We start from the raw sequence: 17,322 nt of genomic DNA, 5'->3' as shown, positions 1-17,322 counted from the left end.
GAAGACAATTATTTTGAAAACTTTGGATTCTTTTCTCTAGCTGTTTGCCAGCTTTCAGAACCGTACATTAGTACTGGCAGGACATTTCTAATAAAGAGCCTCAATTTCAGCTTCAAAGAGAAAGTGGTACTTCTTCAAACGTTTCTTAAATTCTCAAAGACGCTTCCTGCGCACGCGATACGTGTGGCAATTTGATTCTCAGGGCTGCCATCGATGCCCACTAGACTCTCAAGATATGTAAACATTTCAACCTCTTCCATTTCCTTTGCTTTAACTGTCAGTGGCTCAGCAGGTAGTTCATTCACATTATTGCGCATCATTTTCGTCTTTTGCGTGGTTATTGCCAAACTTATTCGTTCACCCACTCTCGAAAGCTCGTTTATGTTTTACCGAAGCTCCTCTCTTAAGTGAGAAAGGAGTGTTATATCGTCTGTGAAGTCTGCATCAAATGAAGTACGACTTTCATTCAACTGGATGCCACCTATGAAGTTGCACGCCCGTAGGATGAAGTCAATGAGTATTGTAAACAACACTGGGGACAGAATGCACCCCTGTCGAACGCCTGAGTTGACTTTGAACCACTCGGTCAGGTCTCCATTGTCAGTCCGAACAGCACACATTTGTTCATCATATAACGCCATTGTAATTCTTACAAATTTATCAGGGAAGCCATAGTAGCGCAGTATTTTACACAGTGAATCTCTATGGACTGAGTCGAAAGCCTTCAAGAAATAAATAAAAGCTTTTATGGTTTCAGTCTGCCCTTCAATTGATTTTTCAATATTCCAAGACTGAAGATCAATTCAACATATGTCCTACTTGGTCGGAAGCCATGCTGTTCATCTCTGAGTATGGCGTCAACTTTTGTCTGGACGCGATTCAAAAGTAATTGGCAGAGGACTTTGCTTCCTGCAGACTGTAGTTTGATACCTCGGGCCAATTGTTGCAATCAACAGTTCTTAAATAGTCTCACTATAGCGCCTTTCTTCCAATCTATGGGAATATCCTCAGTGTCCCATATCTGCATTAACACTCAGTGCAGCGGCTCAGCTAGCACTCCAGCACCGTATTTCAATAGCTCAGGATGTATACCGTCAATGCCAGCTGCTTTTTCATTCTTTAGTCTACGTAGTACTGTCTCTACTTCACGTAAACTAATTGGCTCTGTACTTATATCCAATTCGAAAAGTGGTCGACCATCTGCGTGGACATACTCTTTCTATATATTATCGATTTCTTCGTTGCGTGTTAGCAGTCGTCCCGATTTACTCTCAATCGCAGTAGCAGGCTTTTTGAAATCTCCTGTGATCTCTTTTGTTATGTGATAAACTGCTATCACCGTTACTAGCAGCAATCTCGGCTTCAGCAGCTTTTGCCCCTAGGAAGCAACGTCTATCCGCTCTAGTTGACCTTTTTACAGCCTTGTGGGCCTCTCTTATATTCAGAGAGGCCTACAAGGCTCATTCTTAAGGTAGTCCTTATATTCAGAGATCGGACTGTGATCACAGGAGTCTAGTTGAATTTTCACCTCTTTCCTCACCGACGTCAGTTTCCAAGAAGAATCAGTCTTTTCTTTTTAGCAAAGCCAAGAGTCTTCAGCTACACTTTGCACATTTCCCACGATCTGGATCCATGTTTCACCAACAGATCTCTCCTCACAAACAAGGCTAGGAAACTTATTGTAGAGGGATAAACAATATTTTTGTCGAATGAATGTCCCTTAGCTTCTGTACCTCAAATATTCTAAGAGTTCCTTTTGTACTTCACAATAGTCTTTAGCCTTAGCTTGATACGGGCGATCACTAGTTGGTGATCAGAGAACGAATCAGCACCACGAAAGGAACGCAAGTCCTCCAAACATCGCCTGTATCGCTTCCTGGTCAAGAGGTGGTCAATTTGGCTTCTTGTCACTCCATCAGGGAAACTTCAAGTATGCTTGTGGATATCCCCGTGGGGAAACAACGAGCCACCAAACAATTAGGCCACGGCCAGCACACATATCTATCAATCGCACACCATCATCATTTATGACACCCAAACCATGTTGTCTAATCACTTCAAGTGCATAGCTACCGCTGTTAGCACCTTTGGTAATAAAATCACCCCATATAACTAATATATCGCGGTCAGGCACTGAATTGACTAGATCGTTAATTTCATAATACAAACTGTCTTTCTTGTTATTGTCTGCTTCATTTGTCGGAGCATACGCAACAATGAATGTCAGCTTTGACTGCGAGCTTGCGAAACGGACTTTCATCATTCTTTTCTGTTTTTGGGGACAAACTCAAGCATAGACTTTTTTGCATTCCTGCTGACTGCAAGGGCAACGCCACCAGCTTGGCGCTTATTTTCAGTGCCAGAAAATAAAACTTCATAATCGTCAACTAAAATAGATCCAAAACCTTTCAATCTAGCATCAGATAAAGTCGCTATGTCAACATTGTGTGTCTGAGTGGGTTCTTATAACACCTTATATGCGGCCAAATTGTATATCAGGGTTTACAATACGGACATTCCAAAACGCAAGACGGAAAGGTTAGTTCGTTGTCAAAAGTCGTTTCCGGGGACGGTCGGAAATCGTCCTAGATGAGATCAAATCGAGTTCGAGGCTTATCGTTGTTTCGTGAATCAATAATGTTTTACGGGGATAGGGGATTAAACTATCCCGGGGAAATAGGAATATCTTGTGCCCTTTTTAAGTAGCAAAAGAGATCGTGCCACAGCAAACTGGCTTTTCTGCTAATCTGTGCCACAAAACATTGATTTCTATGTAAAGAGGGTTAAAGTGTCGGAGAATGGCAACTATAATATAGCCAATCGATATATCATGGTTAAAACCTTCGATGTACTAATAGAAGCAAGATGCGTTTTTAATCCTAACTTGATGTCCTTTTTCAAGTCATTCTTAGTGTGATTCCATTTCTATCACCGATGATTGTGCTACACGAAAATTTTCTTTTTAGGGGCTGTGGCAAATAATGATCAGTCTTATGGTTTTCTTAAAAATTTTCAAGGTGATATCGGACATTAATATCAGTTCTTCAAACGCTTCTTCAAAAACGTGTTTTATGTTTGTAGTTTTTTTTTTTTTTACTTCTCCTTATTTAATATTCAAGTTAATTAGATTAATTTCAGTTTTCATAGGAATGTACCAGACATTTTAAGCTTTCTAGTATACTCTTCTTCCAGGTTATTATCCTGACGAACCATAGAGGGTATCGTCAGATTTTTTTTATTGCCATTTTTTATTGGCATCGTACGATTTGTATAAAGTCATAACAAAAGACTTTACTGTCAACAATCCAACAACAGAATTAACAATCCAATTAACAGAATTAACAATCCAATTAACAGAAATCAGTCTTATAAAACAACATTGTATCTAAACGGAGCCTTAGCGATGCGATCAGATGTGTATCGTCAGACTTCTTTTTTTAAATACTTGTTACCGTGAATATCCGAAATTGGTGAATTTCGGACATTCACTGGTAGAAAGTTGACTTTAACCAGATTTTGGACATTCACAGTAACATAGCTACATCACCTGATTTGTATAAGACTATGACAAAACCATTACTGGTAAAGGGGCCGTTGTATGTCCTCCCTAACAATCCAATTAGCAGAAATCAGTCCTTTAAAACAGCCTGGAAGTTGAATAAATCAACTTTATAATTTTTAGATTAGTTCTTAATTTGGATTATTCCGGATTAGTTATAATTCGGATTATTCTGGATTAATTATAATTTTTCTTATTCCGGATTAATTGTAATTCGGATCATTCTGGGTAGTTATAATTTTGGGAATGGTTTTTGGTTTTAGTTGTGGTTATGGATATGGTTTTGGAATTGTGGTTTTTATAATTCGAAGATGACTTTTCAAATCAAAGGTCTAGTTTTCTTCTTTTTCATAATTTGTGTATTTTTTTCAGACTTTAAATCCTCGATGGGATGAAACGTTTTTATTAAGGGTTAAACCAGATGAACACAAGTTAGTTATTACCGTATTTGACGAAAATCGACTTACTCGAGATGATTTCCTCGGTATGGTTGAGCTGAATCTTGATAACTTACCTTATGATGGAGCAGAAGATTGTAGCAAATATTATCTGCTTAAAGCTCGAAGGTAAGTTCCTTTATCCAACTTGAGGGTAATTGGTATGGTTAAACAAGACTAAATTCTGATTTTGCGGCAATTCTTGAGCAAACACCGTTTGAATGAGGGTATGTGTTTGTGTGTGACAAAGGGGGCGGGGGAGATTGACATGATTGCAGTAAATAATAACTTATTAAAGCTTGAAGGTAAGTGTGCGTGTATAACTGGGTAGTTATATGGGTAATTATATATCCCACGTGGTATAACGTGGTAAATAGTGTGCGTAAACAAGACTACGTCCATACTTCCTGACGATTCGTTAGCCAATTCCTCGTGAAAAAAAATATAAATAAAAAATAAAGAAAACCTTCTGGGGATAACCACTTTTAAAGGGTGGAAGTGTTAATTACTGTAGCATCTAATGGAAGCGAAGAAACAAAATAAAAGTGTGGTTTGTGCAATGTTTTCGTCGACGAAGCCGACAAAACCACTTCACTTCGTCCAAGTAACGCACGGACAACTCTTTTTACAAGCACTCACAACCACCTATACTATATATATATATATATATATATATATATATATATATATATATATATATATATATATATATATATATATATATATATATATATATATATATATATATATATATATATATATATATATATATATATATATATATATATATATATATATATATATATATATATATATATATATATATATATATATATATATATATATATATATATATATATATATATATACTAGCTTATGTGGCGTGTGTTACTGCGATCTTAAAGGGAAAAAAATCTAGAAAAATACCCTCTTCCCACCTTTTCGTCTTGGAAAATTATCCCTGAAAAGTCCCCCTTTACGGAAGATTTCTCCAGGAATTTCCCGCTTATTAATAACGACCTTATCTTTAATTTTAAAAATATTTGAAAAATTACATTTTCAAATTATGCATAAAATCATAATTAGAAGTTTAATTAATTTTTTTCCCACAAAACTGTCCTTATTAATAGTATTAAAATGTTATCATATAATGTCCTAATTTACTTGTACATGGAAGATATGTCTACTCTCCTTTTCACCTATGACGATGCAAAGAAATAGCCTCGCTAGCCGTACCTATAGCAATACATCACCTGTCGATTAGATTAAATGAACTGACAGTCCTTTCATTGCAGTACGAGGTCGCGCGTAAAAGGACATTTGGAAATTTGTCATGGCTATGTTTCAAGAGACGAAAGCCCACAAGAAGCTGGAGCTGCCCCATCCATCCCTTTGCAAGAACCCGACGATTGGGAAGTTCTGAATACGAGAGATGTTGGAAGGGAAGAATTGCCAGCGGAAGTGAGTTTATCTCTACTGAGTTTCTTAGTCGAACATAAAAATAGTGAGATTAGGCTAGTCTGTTTGTGTTCTAAACATAAACACAAAATGAGGCAAACTGTAAGGTTGCGGAATGAATACTATATTTGATAGCTCCCCTGGAATGAGAAAAGTTACGTGGAAATATAGGTTTCTTACAAATTTAACGGTTAAAGTCGCTAAGAGTCCATTCTATGTGTAGTTGATAACCCCCGTCCCCCCACTGGATTTTTGTATGCCCCATTACGTTTCAGTTAAGGGTGTATCCATGATTTTTGTTCGAGTGGGGGGGATTAAAAACACCACAAAAATATGTTTATATGCATTTTTCTTACATTTTTACGCTTCGGGCGAAATTTTTCGGGGATGGAGATGGTGTATATCCGGCTCCTGGATATGTTTTTGGTTTCAAATCAGGCTGGGCAAGCCAGTTACTCATCTTATATTTTCTTTTTTTCAATGCAATATTTTTTTTCCCTGAAGGCTGCAGCACATTTGTTTTTCAAATTTTTGAGCCAATGAATAAATTAGAATAGTTCATAAATTTTTGCAAAACTCTTTTTCTCCCTGTTTTTGACAATGTTTTTCTTTCTTCTTGGGATAACCTTTCGGTTTTCTTGCTTTGGTTAACTTTTTGATATTTCAGAATACATGAAACAACGCTAGAACACTTTTTAAGCCCTATTTAAATTGTTATGTTTTGTTTTTAGCCAAAATACAGCCAAGACAGCCTTTATATTTCTATATCTCATATAATCTTTGTGGGCTGGATACTCATTTAGCCAATCACTAGACACCGTTCTTTTAAGCGGTCTACGCGCATCGTTTTGTTGTGGGTAGAACACATTCAATATGGGCAATATGGTATTTGCATTTATATATCTTACATAGCCTTTTTCGCCAGCATACTAATATGGGCAATCACCAAACAACATTATTTTAAGCCATGCATCGTTTCTTTGTGGGTCGAATACATTCTATATACGGTATTTATAAAACGAAAATAGGGTATTTATAAAACGAAAAAATAATAAAAAATGGAAAAACGAGGATGATACAAGCCAGTGAAAAATGGGGACTAATTGCAAATATTTCGGTCAAGACCTCCGCTTGACCGTCCTTGGTGCACGATAATAAAATAAAAATTGCTAATAAAAATCCAACGATGCTATAAAAAAAATTCCAAACCCTAAAACAAAGCACAACTAAAATTTGACGACCCTTTCCATGTAACGGTGAAAGGGTAACTGAATAAAAACAAGAATACAGTACTGAATGGGAATTCATTTTTTTAATTAATACAGAGCACTTTTAAAAGAATGTTCGATTTATAGCAAACCTGCACATAATGATAGGTATTTGCATTTCTCTTCCAACCACCTTCCTTGTGTAAAAAGAGGAGCCTTCCAACCACCTTCCTTGTGTAAAAAGAGGAGCCTTCCAACCACCTTCCTTGTGTAATATTAATTTTTAATTAATACAGAGCACTTTTAAAAGAATGTTTGATTTATAGCAAACCTGCACATAATGATAGGTATTTGCATTTCTCTTCCAACCACCTTCCTTGTGTAAAAAGAGGAGCCTTCCAACCACCTTCCTTGTGTAATATTAATTTTTAATTAATACAGAGCACTTTTAAAAGAATGTTCGATTTATAGCAAACCTACACATCCCAATCTATCAAAAACACAACCTACAATCCCAATCTGTTCAAAGCCTCCCTTTTTAGACCCTCCCGCGAAGTTCCCATTTCCTTTGAATCTTTCTTTATGACTTCCTCCCACCCCAGCGGAGGACGACCTGCTTTCCGTTTAGCCCTAGACGGTTGGTCGATAAGAACAATCTTCGGCAATCTGTCATCCTTCATCCGCACAACGTGCCCTAGCCATCTCAACCTTTCTTTCATTATAGCCCTAGAGAGCGGTTATACCTTTAGTTGATCATGTTGTAAGAATTTGTTCAAAAGCTCATATAATCCCAGAATTGATTTATCTGAAGGACATTTTGTTTTGCAATGGATATCCCATCAAGTTACTGGAATCCATCATAGAAAAAAGGCAGAAAAGGATTCATCATCTCCACAACCTCAAACGGATGTCATCTCTTTAGTGGATGATAAAGAAGTCTTTACTGTTTTGCCCTATTTTCACAAATTAGGTGACAAACTGCAAAGAATTCTAAAGAACATAACTTAAATGTCACCTTCAAAAATTCTAATAAAATTCAGTGCTATTTTAACACCGGGAAATATATAGCGAGCCCCGTTTCGGGCAATGATGTTTATAGGGTCACCTGTTTTTACGGCTGTTTCTGTGCTGAAACTACCCACCAACAATTGAGAAAAATATTTTTGGAACGCAGGTCCTCAATCAACAAAGCTATGGAGCTACGTCAAAGCCCTCAAACAATTGATTCCGCCATGGCTCAACACGTCTATGACAACCCGCACCATTTCGTTTTATTCGATAACACCTCCATTATTGCCCCTGTTAAAGGTCTCATCCAAGTTTTCAGGAAGGCAGTTGAGTAAATAAAAAAAAAAGTAAATTCACCGAAAGGTAGCTATCAATAGAGATACTGGAGAAACCTATTTAAGCCCCATTTATAAAGAACTAATTAATTCTGATCGTTTTTACTTAAATAAAAAAAAAAAATTAAATTTTCCAACCTAAACTAATCTGTGATAATGTTTTACCTGAAAAGCGTTTAGCTTTAAAAAATGCTCTGTATAAATAAAAAAATTTAAGTCCCATTCAGTGCTGTATTTTTTTTTTTTATATTCAGTTACCCTTTCACTGTTACATGGAAAGGGTCGTTAAACTTTCGTTTGGCTTTGTTTTAAGGTTTGGATTTTTTTTAGTATCCTTGGATTTTATTAGTAATTTTTATTTGATTATCGTACACTGAGGACGGTAAAGCGGAGGTCTTGACCGAAATATTTGCATTTTAGTCCACATTTTTCACTGGCTTGTATAATCCTCGTTTTTCTCTTTTTTGGCTATTTTTTCGTTTTATGATTATTAGCCAGTGTGGTCTCAGAAATTTTTTGATAGGGTATTTACATTTATATATTTTATATAGCCTGTTTTGGTGAAATATCTGCAGTCCTCCTAATTTGTTCCTTGGCCAAAAAATCTCCTTCTTTTTGTTTCATTTCGTTTCTTTAAAATGCTTGGCAAGTGTGGTCTCAGCTCTTGTTTATTTTCCATTTTAAATATAATGTTTTTTTGTGATTTCAAAATAACACGATGAAGACGCACCCCTCCTATTCATTTATGTTTTGTGTCTTAGCCTACTTGACTGCAAAAACTTTGACTGAAAAAAAGGCCACTTTCTTTCTTCCTCTTTCTACGTCAAATCGTCTTTCTGTTGAATGCACGTCAAAAAAGGGATAAAACCAAATTATATATTGTATATTCGTATTGCATAATTAGTTAAAAACGATACTAACTGGTATTTACTCGTCTATTTGTAAAACCTAACCTGTACTTCCAAATTACCATTTAACTGTTTATTTTCCTGTCACTTCTCACACCAGTAGACTTGAAATATCAATTCGAGATTGAAGTTTATTTGGACACAACAAGATATTTCTGAAATAAATAAGTCAGAAATAAAATAAAAAATAAAGTATTCTTCTGTTTTTAACCATGCGTTATTGATTGAAAAGTAGTTACGGTAAGGTTATTATAAAAAATAAATATTTGTTTTGAAAATGTAAACACTTATATATTTGCACCCTTTTTGCAAAAGTTTTACTTTTATTCTATATCAACTTAAAAAAAAGTATATACAAAAAAAGTACAAGAACTGTAATTTATATTTTATTTAGGTTTTTATTGTTGGTTTGCTGATATCTTTGGGTAAAGCTAGGTGGAGTTAGTTATTATTTTCTTTCTCAGAGATGAACTCGAGTGTTGAGCTTTTGTACTTATGTTTACCAAGGTATATACGAAAATACTGAAAAAAGATTTGATTTAAATTTTGAGATAGGCGTGCTTTAACAGGTAATTGGCAAATGCTACTGCTACTAATAACAATTCTCTGATCCTGAGACAGCTCTGGTTGCTCCTCTACAACAACAATCTGTCTAAAGCTTCACTCTCTATTCACTTAATCCGTCCTTGTGACCTCTTCTCGTCCCATTCGGGACGACCTGCTTTAAGTTTAGCCCTACATAATGACCAAAAAGAACAACTTTTGTCAATCTGTCATTTTTCCTCCGTAAAACGTGGTCTAGCCATCTCCACCTTTCTTTCTCTCATTATAACCCTAGAAAGAGGGATTAGAACATTTTTCGTACAGCCTGTTTATGGTCAGTCGAACAGGTATCTAAGCTATATGTTAACAATACTTTCGGAAAACATTTAACAAATCTTCGTTTGCCCTTAGAAGCGCCCACCTCCCAGAACCATACTTGACCACTGTCATTATCATAGTCTTGCACACTTATGTTCCAGTCTTGTTTTGCACACTTGTCTTCCTTTTCTGCCAAATCTTTTTGAACTGTTAGAAAAATACTCATTGATCATATATTGTGCTATAATTTTCCTGTTTTCTTTTTCTTTCTACACCCCCCCCCCCCAAAAAAAATAGTAAGCTTAAATGCAGGTGTTTTTTTTTACGTTTAGGTTTTGGAGAAATCTAATCAAAGGTCAAATAGATTATAATTAAATTACTATCCAGGTAAGGAAAGATAAACTATTTTGTTTTTCTGATAATTAAAAACTGAAATCATCGCTCCCATCCAGAACTTTGGAAAATGATTGCCGTTAAAGGATTTTTGTGAGAACTGTCCACGGATCCGAATGTGTCCCATAACCTGATTTTTTATGGAGTGTCTTCTAAGGTTGGATTTACACCTTGTCATTGTGGAACAAATTTGTAGTGGCTTCTCTTCTACGTGTAAAATATTTCTTTCTTTACGCATATCAAATTAATATCCTCGAGATTTTGGTTGAATACCTAACCACTACACTACTGAGCTGTAATTTTTATATTTGTAGCAGCCTACAAATATGCAAAGAGTGCAAAAGTTTGCGTTGAAAAATTGTGTGATACAATGGAAGTACATGGTTCTTTGGGTAAAATGTTTTCCAGATTTTATATTAAACCTGATCTCCCCCCCCTCTACCATAATTTAACTTGTCAACCATTGACGGAATCCTCTCTCTTTCCTTCCTAATGGATTTTATGCAGGTCCAATCTGTCTCCTGTATCTTAATTGATTCTTAATGATCACTGCCAACAAAATTATCACTGGTTGGGCAATTTAATTTGCCACAAAATGATCAATTTATATGCTACTCTTTTACGAGTGAAATATTTCTTTTTTTTTTCGAGATTGCAAAATCCCTTACCCTCTAAATGGAGTTTGAAAACCTAACCACTCCATAAAACCCACTTAATGTTATGGGTAAACAGGAATTCATTTAGATTATTTATTTGTTATAGATACAGATAGTTGCTGCCAGTGAAGAGGAAGAAAGAACTCCTTTGCCTTCTGGATGGGAAGAACGGTTAGATAATAATGGCAGGACATATTATGTGGATCACAATACACGAACTACACAGTGGGATAGGCCAACGTAAGTTTTTTTTGGATTTTCGCCAATACCTAGATCTTAGGTGTATGCTTAGCTTATAAAGTTGTCATATAGACCTTTGATTGCCAACAACTCTGCAGCATCATGGTTGTTATTAGATAATTAAACAAGAATATATTACGTCATTGCTGTCACATCTTAAGGTTATATATGGCATTTTTCTTATGGAATTGTTTTATGGAAATTATCCTAGAGGCATGAAAATACCAGATACTACCCTCTGGCGTGACAGCGACGATATGGACGATGTATAATACATCGTCAATAATAATATGTTGTTATTAATAATTATTTTTATATTATAAATAAAATATTACAATATTAATATTCTATATTATAAAATTTTATGTTATTGATAAAGAAAATATTGTTGATAATAATGTATTATAAAGTCCTGCAAGTTATGAGCCTGAGAAAATTTGCCCAATTTTTGAAAAAGGGGGGAAACACATAAAAAGCATCAAATGATCTTAATGAAGATCATTTTATCAGATTCAGCATACCAGAGAACTGTAGAGGTTTCAAGCTCCAATGTACAAAATTGTGGAATTTTGCTTCTTTTTTTGCCAGAAGAAAGATCACAGATGCGTTTTTTTTTTTTTCAGGGGTGATCATATCGAACCAGTGATCGCAGAAGTCGGGAGAGGGCTTATTGAATTTGAAATCAAAAGTTCTAGTGCTCTTTTTAAGTGACCAAATACATTAGAGGGCAACTAGGCCCCCCCCCCTCCCCCACGCTCATTTTTCCCCAAAGTCCCGCGATCAAAATTTTGAGATAACCATTCTGTTCAGAAGGGTCGATTTATTTGCACTAGTTTTTAAGATGTCTTAACCAGCCTTAACTAGTTTGCACTAGTTAAGACTGCAAAGCAACATATTTTGGTCATAACTTCGCTCTTTACTTAACTTAGAAAAATTTTATTTTTAATATAAATTTTTACCTCGTTTTCAATCTTTTAAAACAACTATAATATTTGGAAATTAACATGTATATCGCTATTTGTAGTAGCTTGAGAAAGTTAAGAATGAACAACGTGAAGCTTGTTTCTATACTGACAGTCCGAACTCTTAAACCCATTTTGTTGTTAATATATGTCAGAAGTGTGCTTGGTAGGAAAAAATATTGGCTTTTTTCTGCTATGCAATTGTTGAATAACAATATTAGCTACTAATTTTATCTTGGCCCATAGAAACAAATTTATTAGGTGACAATTAATTCTCAGAAACGTGGAAATGCAAAAAAAGCGCAATCTCGGAAAAAATTCAGCATTGCCAACTAAGCTTTGCTGTCCCCCAAGATGTTTGTAGGAAGCCAAAAAATAGCAGAAAAGTGTCAACTGATAAATATATGCAACCATGTATTATTTTTTTGTGTTTACAGTATAGTAACTGTAGTTTTTCCAGCAACGATTCGATTTGTTAGAGAAAGAAATCAGTAAAGAAAAAAAAACTATTTAAACTTTACTTCAACCTGAACTTCAAATGTCCTTGTGTTATTAGGCGTTTAAATCTGCATGTTCAAAAATTTCGAGTTTGAGTGGAATATCATAGACCAAAAATTTGAACTAATTTCTTTTTGTTATTCCTTAGAGAGTTGATTTGCTATTTGAAATCTTGAGTGACCATAAACCAAAAATGTTGTAGGATCAAAATAGTTGGATGGGCAAAAATATTCTTATTATCTGTACCAGACTTTTGTATTTTTGAAATGACTATCTTTCTCTATCTTTGAAATATGGTAGTGATGCACGAAAAAAGGCACTAGATTTGTTGTGAATTGTGCCAGATATGCACCTTAAAATGACTAATATTGACAAAAGGTTGCAACAATGACGGTCCTCAAACCTTTCGTCAATCAGATCAAATATGGCAACATGATAAAAAAAGGGGTTATTCTTGTATCTTCTTAATCTTTCTATATAACCAGATTGGAAAAGTTTGTTCGTGATTTCATGAAATTCCGAGCATGTAAAGCTTTACTTTATAATTGCTCCAGTTTTACAACTAATTCATCTTCCCACTTAATTCACATTTTTACCCTCGTTACCACTACTTCATCTTTTCAATTACTTATTCTGCTACGACTTTATCTTCTAACTTTCTTTAGAAACTTACTTACTTCACAAACCAACTCACTCATCCCCTCATTTTCTCACTTTACAAACACTTCATTTTTCACTTGATTGCTACTAATTTAGCGGAAACAACTCAACTCTATATTTGCTCTCTAAACAAATTTTAAAAATGGATTTATCCTCAACTATTTGAACGCCCCAGAAAAAAAAAACTCTTAGATAAACCATACCCTCTTCAAAAATTTTGTATTTTTCTTTCGTTTGGTAACAATTGTTTTCCATAGGTTTTCCAATGGGCCTGAGACACCAAGTGCTGATAGTCGACAACAGCCTCGATTTCAAGTTGACGAATCATCAGGCGACAGATCCAGATCAAATAGTCAGGTGAGAAATTTTATGTCAGAGAGGAATCAATGTCTATATTCATGTCTGCAGACAGGAGAGGGATATAGAGGGTGATAATTCCCGAGGAAGAGTCTGTTTTGCAAATCATCAAAATATGTACGTAATAGTATACTTGCATTGTGAAGTTTCAACCTCCCTCCTCTAAAACTCGCTATTTGCTCCTATGCTTATCATGTAATTTGTAGTTCCAGAATAAATAGTAAGGTGATGGTGTTGTGGTTTAACATTAGTATGTTGAAGCCCACTGCACACGAGAAAGGAATACAGGTCATGGGAAACCCTGCGGGGGATCTGTCGGTAAAATTTTGAAACTTTTCAATCTCAAATTTTCAAGTTTGAAAATTTTGAAATTCTTTACTTTTTAATAAGGGGTTTTAAAACCACCCGCTAAAGCTCTAGCTGTGTTCTCCTATCCTTATCTGTAAAACTCGTTGATTCAGTAATTTGTTAGATCCATATTAAGTTGTCAGGGGAGAATGTCGATGTTTGAAATTAACATGTTTAAGTATGAAATTAACATGTTAAGAATAAACATGTTTAAGCATACCCACTCGCAGGAAAAGGGTATGGGTAGTGGTATTTCCGTGGGATGAGCCTGCGTTGTAAATGTTGAAAATTTACATCTACTGTTGTATTTTGTACTCGGAGTTTCAAATCATTCCCTAGAAATCTTGCTGTTTGCTCCTATGAGTATCCATATAATTCGTACGTTTGGATTACTAATCTGGGGGGGGGGGGCTTTTGAATTGAACGACGTAGCTTGAAAAACTTCATATGGAAGAATCTCTAACCGAGAACCTCCCAAAATTTCAGATTATAAGTCTGCGCGGAGAATCTCGATGTTCTTTTGTTTAAAGATTTAAACTATGGGTTTGTTGTTGATTTGTTTATTTTTAAAAATATCTTTTTCTTAAAAAAAAGAAAAAGAACTTAGAATTTAACTTATTACCGGAGTTGGAATTCACTTCATTAGTTGGATTTAAAGTGGACCAATGAAATAAGGGATTTTCGTGTCGTCGAATTTTCGCTTTGTTTCTGTTTTGGTTCAAAGTTGAAAGATGTTTCCTTGTTCATGATAAGGCAATCTTACAGCCTATTTGGCTTTAGGCAATCTTACAGCCTATTTGGCTTAAAGTACCAAATAATATGACTTTCGGTTGGGTTGAGTTAGACCCGCCTTACTTATGCCCTTCTACCACTGTGCCAAAATTGGCAGTTTTGATTGAAAAATCATTTGCAATGTATAGGATACAAATTTATTTATTTGCTCATATTGTGAAATTCTTTCACAATATATTGACGAACTTCTTCCTCGGGAAAAAATCTCAAAATCTATAATATATTTCACATATCATCACATATCACATAAAAATCTAAAATATATTTCACAATATATTGACGAACTTCTTCCTCGGGAAAAAATCTCAAAATCCTTTGGTGAATAGTTAGTGTTACTGAAATATATTAGTCCGGGCGCCAGGTGTTGAAAATGTGAAACATACCACGGCGGAATGAGGCTGGTACGAAAATTAGCCTACCCCCCCCCCCCTCTAAATCGACCATGGTGCTTCGAAAAATACCAACGGCACTTGCTTGCGAGGGGTGGAACACTCCGAAATGAGACATTTATTATATTTTGGTGTATTATGCAAGAAAATGCATCTTCCACAAAGTTCGGGGCGCAGTTTTCGACGCAAATACGAGACAGAAAAGCATATAGGCCATAGAATTTCTTCATAACTAACTAAAACGATTGGTTAGAATAAATGGTAGCAATGACGCAGGTTAAGAAACTCAACAAAGTTAGAATTAACACTATTTATTTAATGCTCACATTGCCAGATTCATTACGGTTTTTTTCCTAGTATCCCTCCATTTTAAGTCACGCACATTTATTCCCTGTCTGAATCAGCCACGGCCTCGCAGCGCTCCCCACAGCAAGAGCACACAATATCGTGACTATGCCTCTGTCCTTCATCTCCAATCCAAAATCAAGTGGAGAAAGGTATGAGGAGCGCGGCATAAGGGCCTGCAGCACAACGGACCACTGGTAAATGTACCTTTTCACATGTGACGCAAAAGAGTCGTCGGTTGGAGGCAGGCTCTTCAGCGTTTTCCGGCAAGGGAACAAGTGAACGCGTAGGTCATTCAAACTCGAAAATTCCTGTGATTTTCTGTATGTGGCGATCAAAATCACGCAACGCAGCTTCATAATATCTTCCTCAAGCTCAACTGCTTGGTCAATTCGTTCGAAAATATGTTCAGTAAGAGCAGCTATTCGACGTAACCACGGCACAACTGCTCTAAGGATCTTGATCTTTCCTTTGGAGAAAATGAAGCTCACAGTATCACATCCGGTGAAACAGTGCAAAAACGCAATTAAATTCACTAGAGACGGTGGGAGTCAATTTGCAAGTTCAGTGATTGAAATGACTTTGTCCCGCAAACGAAACAAAACATTAGGGGTGGCATGACTTTGTTTTTCAATCGTCTTAAAAGACTGAAGCAAGATAGTTACAATTTGTCCGCCATTTGCTTCCACAATTATATCCCTGCACCCCGTTGAGGCGCAGACACTCGTGTAGATAGTAACTCAGGTATCTACTTCTTCATGCATGCTACTCACTTTAATAGAAAAGCTTTTCCGGTTGGTAGTGTCGGAAGATGGACGTAATTTAAATGGACCAGCTAAACCTCAAAACACTCCTGATAGGCACACTGGAAAAGCAAGTAATTTGCGGTCAGTATCGGTCCAAAGGTCAAACATGCATTCTATAAGCTTTGCTTTGCTTTGGATATCAAGCATGATAAAGTCCCAGCTGTCGAGAACCATACTCGATCGAATTGAAAAGGATTTTCCAGGCCTGTTTCCACGCCGTTCATGGCAACCACTACTGTCTTTCAAAGAAATGACTTCAAAACCCTCAATGTCTTCAAATATTCCATCATAATAGTCAGCTACAAAATGCAGCTGAGTTGTTTACTTAAGAAGTTTTCCTACGAGATTCGTAGTAAAAGTCCTTTTAACATAGCATACGAAGATTCTATCCCTCCTAGCAGGTTGACCTCTTATAAAAGGCATAAAATTGGCAAGAAATCCCTATACTTCCTAGGAGGTATTGGTGTCATTACTACTTATTCTATGGAGGGGAAGGTGTGTGTGGCGAATGCATACTGTTAAAATCACAACTATGCCAACTAGTCTATATAGTGAAAAAACCGTCTGAAATAATGAAAGTTTACAAGTTTAAAAATTGTTAGGAAAGAGTAGTTTCTGCCCCGAAGCGCCACTAATTTTGAAATACATCACTAGAAAGTGTATATGCCTTATATTTGCCTCTTGGATACACATTTTAGAGAAGCAAATAACTTAAAACCGAACATTATGCCTTGAAGGGTCCAAATTAAAAAAAAAATCAATATTAGAAACTATCTTTTGTTTTTTGTTTATTTACTAATAAACAGACTAGGTGAAAGATTTGCTTCTCAGAAAATAAGAAAAGAAAGTTGTAAGGAAAGAAAATAACGTTAGAAAGCAATGCTATGTCGTGAAGCACCAAGAATTTTCTGATGTTCATTAAGGACAATCAATTTCACAACAGAATAGAATTTTCAAATCTAGGATTTCAGAGCTGTCATTTCCGTCTTTTAAGTGACCAGAAGTAAATGTCAGTATTCCACGCAGCTGCAGAACTCTTTAATTTAGCATTAAGTATCTTTTCTCCTTGGAGTTTTCTTTTTCATACTTTTTTTTTGTGATT

General features: G+C 35.7%; 1 protein-coding gene across 1 annotated transcript in view; it reads left to right on the top strand.

Annotated features, from left to right (window-relative positions):
* The window catches only part of Nedd4 (E3 ubiquitin-protein ligase Nedd4), a 105,806-nt gene that overhangs the window by 37,627 nt on the left and 50,857 nt on the right, over positions 1-17,322 (top strand). Inside the window, exons 4-7 of the mRNA XM_089101850.1 lie at positions 3,932-4,125; positions 5,292-5,457; positions 10,930-11,063; positions 13,441-13,540. Of these exons, the coding sequence (XP_088957976.1) occupies positions 3,932-4,125; positions 5,292-5,457; positions 10,930-11,063; positions 13,441-13,540 (594 nt within the window). The remainder of the gene's footprint in view (positions 1-3,931; positions 4,126-5,291; positions 5,458-10,929; positions 11,064-13,440; positions 13,541-17,322) is intronic.

The sequence above is a fragment of the Artemia sp. Qi Xiang Cuo genome, chromosome 15, assembly GCF_049724085.1.
Source record: "Artemia sp. Qi Xiang Cuo chromosome 15, ASM4972408v1, whole genome shotgun sequence".
NCBI lineage: Eukaryota > Metazoa > Arthropoda > Branchiopoda > Anostraca > Artemiidae > Artemia > Artemia sp. Qi Xiang Cuo.
Note: the sequence above shows the minus strand (reverse complement) of the source record. Positions and strands in the feature narration are given on the sequence as shown.